This window comes from Mixophyes fleayi, chromosome 3 (genome assembly GCF_038048845.1).
Source record: "Mixophyes fleayi isolate aMixFle1 chromosome 3, aMixFle1.hap1, whole genome shotgun sequence".
NCBI lineage: Eukaryota > Metazoa > Chordata > Amphibia > Anura > Limnodynastidae > Mixophyes > Mixophyes fleayi.
Window position 1 is genome coordinate 8,894,912 of NC_134404.1, and position 8,644 is coordinate 8,903,555.

The 8,644-nt window shown below is 40.7% G+C and overlaps 1 protein-coding gene across 1 annotated transcript in view; it reads left to right on the top strand.

The window, feature by feature from the left end:
* The window catches only part of LOC142142553 (adhesion G-protein coupled receptor F1-like), a 38,602-nt gene extending 36,749 nt beyond the window's left edge, over positions 1–1,853 (top strand). Inside the window, exon 6 of the mRNA XM_075200432.1 lies at positions 1,776–1,853. Within this exon, the coding sequence (XP_075056533.1) occupies positions 1,776–1,853 (78 nt within the window). The remainder of the gene's footprint in view (positions 1–1,775) is intronic.
* The last annotated feature ends 6,791 nt before the right edge of the window (positions 1,854–8,644 follow it).

The following is an 8,644-nucleotide window of genomic DNA, read 5'->3' on the forward strand; positions in this document are numbered from 1 at the left end:
GAGATACATTGCAGGTGGAGGTACTGGGGACGAGGAGGGGAGGAGATACATTGCAGGTGGAGGTGCTGGGGAGGAAGGGGAGATATATTGCAGGTTAGGTTCAGAGGTAAGAACTCTGTCCTAAACTCCTGTTGTGGTTGGTACCAGTACATCAGCCTAAGGAAAACTGTCACGTGACACAAGCAAGTTTTTATTAAATTATTTTTTGTTCCCCGCAGGCTACGACTGTCAGTTCTTATTGAGGATGCTGATCAATGGTAAGAGAACTTAATACAATATAACTAAACAAAATAAAACATAACAATATAATAAAAGATACAGATAAAAGCTGGATATTTATTCATAAACATATTGTGAATGTTATCCCTATTTAATAATACTGAAGAGGAACCAAACCCATCTATTTTATAACTCTGTGAATAAGGCATTTATGTATTAAAGTTGGGAATTGTTGGGCACTTAATGTTATTTACATCAGTTCTATAAGTCAGTGACTAGGGGTGTGAAATACACAGATTTATGTCAGCATGCATTGAGCAACTTCTGAGTACATAGAAGAATTCTGGCCTTCCAGGAGGATAGTACAGCCCACCTCGACCTACAATAAAATGGGGAGGGGTTGTTCTATTTTACAATGATTGTTGCTCCATAAAATACCAGAAATATAAAATTTTGAGTATAAGAGAAGACTCACTCTGGGAGTATTAATATAACAATGGTTGTAAACAGGATTTTCTTTCCCTTATAGGTTTTCAGAAATATGGATTACGACTTGTTCAAAGGTCTCCGGATTCCTAGATTTGTATTTTTACATTCACTCAGACATAGGCACGTTCCAGCAGCTACCACAGCGAGGTGATATTCTGTCAATATACTTATTATTACCCCCTGGTTACAATGTCCCAGTCTTTATAGAGCATATACAGCACATAAATTACACTAATTGGACTTTTTGTGTCACAATTATATATATGTCAACATGTACAAAAACTGCAAAATTGCAAACCTGCAGCACGAATAAAGTTTAAGACAACAGGCGCCTATTGTGTACAAAGCATCAGATTTACAGCCAACATGTGGATCTGCCCTTCACGGAGATGGCATCTGTGCTGGGTGCACAGTTTAACACTATCTTATGGCAGTAGCTGGTATGTTCCTTCCTAAACGCAGGACCAGAGGTCACATTTGCGAAGATTAATGTGACCACACAGACTCTCTTTCCCTCCTAAATCCAACGTACTTGATTTTTACATGAAGTTCGGAGCTCAGCCAAGGCTTTTAGTGGGTATGCTTTGTCCTGAGGTCCACGACTGTCATGACATATGTGGGGCTCATCCAAGCGTCATGTTAAGAGAGAAATGTAAATGCTGAAATTATGGAAGGTATTGGTCCTAATGCGATAGTATCATCATCATCAGTTATTTATATAGCGCCACTGATTCCGCAGCGCTGTACAGAGAACACACTCCCATCAGTCCCTGCCCCATTGTAGCTTACAGTCTAAATTCCCTAACATACACACAGACAGACAGAGACGTAGGTCAATTTTGATAGCAGCCAATTAGCCTACTAGAATGTTTTTTTTTGGAGTGTGGGAGGAAACAGGAGCACCCGTAAGAAACCCACACAGACACAGGGAGAACATACAAACTCCACACAGATAAGGCCATGGTCAGGAATTGAACTCATGACCCCGGTGCTGTGAGGCAGAAGTGCTAACCACTGAACCACCATGCTGCCGTATGCATAAGTGAGCTTTTTTCTTTTATTTCTAGCTGTTCCTGCAAAAATCAGGAGCACTTTCCATAGTGGAGAATGTGAGCAGGGTCCTATCGCTGCAAGAGGTGGATTAATAGGCCAATTTGTACGTAATGGGTGTATTTTTTCCACTATGTAAATGAGCCCCAGAAAACCAATTCTTCCTACACATATCACTCTTACTCGTGATATGACTGTTGAGTAACACTGCAAAGAGCCATCTGGAGCCTACAATGGCTGACAACACACTGATGTGTTTCAGGGTTATTACGGGTGCAGGGAATAATCCAAGTTAATAAATATTATCCAAAAGATGGCAAGAAAGTAGACAAAATCTACAGTACCACATGTAACCACACGGTGGCAGTCACCCCTTCATTGAAGCTGCTGTGTGTAATGTAATGCGTACAATTTATTGAGGCTACATACAACAAACTGCATACGTACAACAATATGATGTGACATTTAACACAAAGTAAGGAAAATCCACCTTAATTATCCCCATAAACTTATTGATGTCTGGATAGTTTGTTTTGTCTTTCTCTGGATCAACACACTTTGGAACTACAAGAGATTAAACTTGATGGACTTTTGTCTTGTTTCAACATTGTAAACTATATAAGATAAATATAATGTCCTTATCTTTAAAGCAATACATTCAATTACATCGTCCTACACACAGACAACATATATAGAAGGCAGAATAAATAAGACAGATATGAAAAAAACTGCCATAAGAAAACACATACAATGTCTGTGCCAGCTGGCGTCCATGTGCATCAATATATTAAAGTACTGGAATAACGTTTTATCGAAGTCTTGGTGGTTTTATTTCTATGAGTTATTTATTAATCATGGTGTCCACTGGGTGAGTACTGGCAAATACATTTAGTTTATTAAATTAGACAACCTCTAGGTCCTTACTAATCCAAGGTTTCCGAATACTGGAGTGTTGTTAATACCTTTATGTTCTTAAATATGTTTTACCAAAATATACTTTATTTCCCATAAAAGACATACATATAACCATGAAATAAGACAAAACATAAATCATGCATACATTACAGCAGAATACATGACGTTCGTGTATTGTACTAACCTCCGGTGCCACTGACCAATCATCTCCTGTACATTATCCAGTCTCTCATCTCCAGCCTTCACCACTGAACTAGACTCCCAGGATCTTGATGAAGTCTGGTCTATTGGTAAAGGATGAGGTGGTGGACAGAAGCCACTGCCTGAAGAACATCGCCTCTGACTTCTCACAGTTGACCCGTTGACCTTGGACATCTTCCGTATAGTGTGAACACTTGGCCTCTCATCTGTCCAGCCCCGGTAGGGATGTCCCTCTGATCACTAGATTCTAGTAGATGCATAGAGCAAAGAGCTATAATCAATAAACAAGAGGAGCAGGTGAAAGAGGGAAGCTACCAATGATAGCCTGTTGGCTGCTACCTTGGAGTTGGGAGGGTGAAAGTTTTCTTACCCTCCTGGTTCTGATATATTTAAAGGTATCTAGCAGTCCCTCTAGGATGCTATTTCTGTATAGATGATAGATCTCCGTCCAGAAGCCATTTGCCCCAGGTGCCATGTGTTTTTGAAATTAGCAATAGGTCTCCATGTTCTACCAACACCCATGAAGAGCAAACTCCACCCTTAAAGGAGTACACTATACGACTACTGTAACAGGATGGACCCCCTATGCCGTCCCATCCATGTGTTGCTGGGGACCGTCTGCGCTTGCCTTGTCACAGCCCCCTTTTATTTCTCTCAATCCTCTAATCGCAGTAGGAGGGGCTTGCTGCCACCACCAAGCTCCTTCATCCTTCTGGGAAACTGTCACTGCTAATATACCCCCTTGCTGGGCACCTGGGCAGGTACCCCTGAACTCTTACCTTCAGATCAGGGTTGCTGTGGATGGTTCCCCCCCTGGCCTATCACACTGGCCAGAGCTACAGGTAGCAGCAGAGCGCTGATACTAGATGCTGGGTCTCAACCTCCGAACAGCCGGATAACGGATTAGATTGGTCTAATCTGTAGGTCACAGGAATTACAGCAGGTAAGTAGGTGTCAAATCAGGATCTTGAAGCAGTGATGTTTTATTAGCTCAGGTGTCCTAATCAGGACTGTTACATCCACTAGTTTAAGGACTGGGGATCTCCAGAAGTTACAGATGGTATAATACATTACATAGTCGAACAGAGCTCCTTTTTATACAGATTCTGACACAAATCCTGGCAGGGGGTAGCCCAGCCCCCTGATCCGACCAGTCACCGAAGTGTCTGATATTTTAACTTACAAAATTCACAGCGATCTGTGATACCCTACATTACATGTATCCTGAGTCTACATTGTTCAGACAGGATCCTGTCTCTCTAACAAGACGTGACAACAGGTAGCGACCTCCTGCTGGGCCTTCACGCTAAAGCAGTTTTTTCCACTTCTGTAATGAAAAGACTTACTTAGCATTTCCTGCTATCAGCAAAACAGACTTCCTCTGACATCTCATAATACATTAGAAAATAATACATTTCCTATACTGAATACACACAATATAAAAAAAATCAGTACATTTGCAATGATATACAGAAGTGCCCTGCACCCTTAATTAAAATAAATATCTACAATAAGTCATTCCTATGTGATCCAGCCACAAATACGCTTTAGACTAAACAAATATTTTTTTGTACAGTTTCATCTCACTGACCATTCATTTAGGGAAGGTAACCAGCTACCCCCAATTCAGAACCTAATGGTGTATGGGGCAGGGGGATTGTGTACTCCAGGTATATGGGAAAATAAGGGCTTATGTATAACAGTTTATTGATCGCTTTTTGCGTTATTATATATTTCCATATTTTTTACAAACACATTTGTAGCAACACATTTGTAGATATAAACTCCTTTTGTTTGACTGTTACTATTATTATTATTATCATAGATTTGTAAGGTGCCACAGTGCTCCTCAGCGCCGTACGGTAGGGAAAACAGGACATACATAAAACAGGGACATACAAGGCAGACAAAATAAATGCAAATGTGAAAACAAAGGGTATGAAGGACCCTGATCAGTAGAGAGCTTACATTCTAAGTGGAAGAGGACACAGCTGAAACAAGAGGAATAAGTGTGGCTCAGAGTGGAGATTGGAATAGCTGTGAGGGTGCATTAGTGTGAATAGTGTTATCGAGGATAAGGTCACCTCTAAAAAAGAGATGGGTTTTCAAAGAGTTTCTAACGATTTGAAGGCTGTGGGAAAATCTGATTGGGTGTGGTGGGGAATTCCATAAGTGGTGAGCAGCAAGGGAGAAGTCTTGTAAGTCTTGACTTACTCCCTTAGTATCAGTTATCTGGCTATATGGGACGTCCTGAGAGATATCCTTTGGTTGCGTTCCAAACCATGTTGAGACTGGTATATAGACGACTACCATAAAGGACCACAGGGGACATGACTTGAGCCCAAACACACGCAACTACTTGAGCAGAGGCCTCCCGCCACGTACCCAGCATTGAACCATACAACAGCCTAATGGGGACAGGACCTGCATAAGGGAAGCCCCAGAGAACACCTGAAACCAACCAAACTGCAATCCCCATTCATTTATCACAGGAAGAGGAAGCCTCGGGACTTTTTTTATTTTAAGATTAAATAAAGAAAATCAGAAGTCATGAGGCTCTTACTAAGCTTCAATGTTCTAGATAACACTTGAGATAACTGCTGCTTTAAATGGCAATCCAAACATATTTAGAGACTGTTGTGCCAAATATTCTTTCCACGATAGTGACCTTAGACCACCTCCCACTGCTACTGAGGGTCTAGAAGGATCTAGAGAATTGGAGGATACCTCAGTTATCCTGGATTGGTGGAATCCTCAAAATGAAGCTTTCCCTGCACATGAGGCCAGGTTACATCTGTTGTGAAGGCAGAAGGCTATAAATGACCTTGTCTGGTTAGGATGTTACCAAGGTTAAGTTACTAACATTACCAAAAGTAAAAGGTGGTCTTCAAGCATCTGACATACACATGGGCTATGAAAGGACCCATATTAGCAGAATGTTAGATTGGCAGATTTATAGGTCCACAAAGCTACGGGTACAGATTGAGGAGACATGGGTGGGAAGACCGCGTCACTTGTCACCTTGGATAGATTGTTATAAATTTGCTTCACAGCTTCCTCCACTTTCAGGGTCTTCCTTACAGACTTCAATGTTAAAGAAAAGTTGGTTATCATCCAAGAGTGTGGCCACTTCTCTCGCTTCATTTCAAATCTGCTTCCCACCAGGACTGGAGAATGGAAATATTATCAGATAGAGGTCACAGGATGATTGGTGAGCCAATCGTTTCCTGGACAAAGAGAATCTTAAATTTAGTCAAGAAAATATTGATCAGTATCATATTTAAGCTAATTACAAGTCACATAAAACCGCAAATAGAAAATAGATGGTTGATATTTAATTCACAGTATTACCTTAGTGTGGCTCACAGGAACTCTGTGTCCAACCACACCTGAGAGGGGGGGGGGGGAATTAAATAACTTTGTGATATTTTGATTGTCTCTAGATTATTGTGCTCTAACCATGAAGTGTTTATGTATGGAGAGATCCACCTGTGCGTTCTTAGCTGCAGACGAGAGTGCCCATTATCAATTTATGGCACAGGTCACAAAAGCTAAAACTTCTTGGACCCTCTCTTTAAGGTTATATCATTATATATCAATAATATCCAAAAACAAACCATCACATCTCTGTGGTTCTGTGATATCTCAGGACATCTCAAATGGGTGAGAGAAGGCTGAGCAACTTGGTTAAGTTTGAATGACGGGAAATAATGACACAGCAAAATATAATATATTCTCAAATATACTTCCAGAATTTATATGTGATAGGTAAATTATGGGAAACTTATTACCTATTGTGTGGCTGTGATATCACCTTTTTAGGACATTCTGGTAAGAAGTTAGACCAGTATGAGGAATCCTTGACTAGAAAGTGTTTGGAAAGGTTGGAAATGATGATTTGCATTCACGTATGCTTTTTGGTGTTGATATCACATTGGAAGGGGCACCTGGAATATGCTTAAATGCTCTGTAAAGATAAAGGATTTGTTCACTTTTAGGAGTTAATTTTATATTAAGAAGTGTTCCAGTATTCATGCCATCTCAGCAGACAGAAATCTGATCATTCGTGTACCATTTTCTGCTGTTTACTCCTTTTTATTTTACAATAAACTAGTGTTGAATATATTTGTATGCCATTTTGCTAATTGTTTTGTATCTTAAGCATTGTGGATTCATTTCCAATATTAAACCACACTTAATAAGTTCATGTCTCTCTTTTCTTACAAATTTACATTTCAGACGTAGCTTGCTAATAGTAACGCTACATAGCAGAAACAGAGGAGATCGTTTTGTTTATGATAACTCTGGGTCAGGGGAGATCATTTTGTTTATGATAACTCTGACGAAATTAAATTGTGAGAGATTATTTTAGACTAAGGGAGATCTGAAGACTTCCTGAGTAAGAGTGTCAGCTCTTCAACCAAACATTGGTAAAATGTAAAAAGTAAAATTCCCTCTTCTTATGTTTTTTTTGTATTGGGATCTGTAAGTTCTTAATTAAAATAGACCCCATGAGAATATGATGAACATACTAAGCCTTATTCATGAAGGCAGAGAAACTGCGATATTGTGCCTATCATCCGCAAAATCACTCTGCCCAGAACCGGCTCATACGCCACAGAACGCAGCCGCGTCCAATTCATCTTACTACAGCCTACGATATCAGGGAGGGAATAGTGTGCTGAAGGGGCGTTTGGCCATAGTAAAATGTACAGTAAGAGTGTGCCTATCGGGGTGGGGTACGGCATATAGATTCTGAGAAGGCCGACAAGACTCACCCCAACCTGAGGATTCTGAAGGAGCTGGTTCTCGACCATGACCGATGGCGACTCCTCTTCACCCCGACTTCAGCCAATGACGATGAAGCAAGAAGGTGGCTGCAGTTGATGGCGTCATTGAGCAGCCGACGCGATTATCGCTGTTGTTAAGGGGGTAATGTAAGTATGCAGCCATGTGCAATGTATTTACAAAGGATTCTACATTGTACATGGCTGAATACTTACATTACCACTTTAACAACAGCGATAATCGCGTCGGCTGCTCAATGACGTCATCAAGTGCAGCCGCCTCCTTGATTCATGGTCATTGGCTGACGTCGGGGTAAAGAGGAGTCGTCATTGGTCATGGTCGGGAACCAGCTTCTTCGAAATCCTGATGTTGGGGTAAGTCTTGTCGGAGTAGTCAGCATCGTTATGCTGACTATCACCGTGCCAGCAGCGTCCAATCCAAACTCTGGTCATCTCTTAGGTACGTGATATTCTGTGGCATCACTTGCACCAGCTGCAGGTATATAACAGATGTATGTAGTCAGGAGCAACTGTATTCTACGTAGCCCGTTCCTGATCAGCATAGGTATCAATATCAACATTAGAGCGTTTAACTCAGTTTAACCACCAACCTTCAGTTTATTCCCCGGCCCCAGCACATGTTGGTCACACGTTTATCAGCTGATACTGATACAAAGATATAAAATCAGGAGAACGCGACAGATCAGCTTTAATAAGGACACAGAGAAATACAACAATCAAGTGATAACAAATTACATTTTATATATGTGTAAGATAACACTGGGAAGTCTTCCTTGTTTATTTCTATCATAAGTATTTCCCAATCACTAGAAATCTTTACACTATTTACCTTCACATATCATTATCTTCATCAATCTGTCACCAGATTATGTGTTTGATCTGCTGCACCTTTGCAGTTTTTCGTTTGCTTCCTCATCTCCCTATTCAATTATAGTCCATACATTATAGTCCATACATTACAG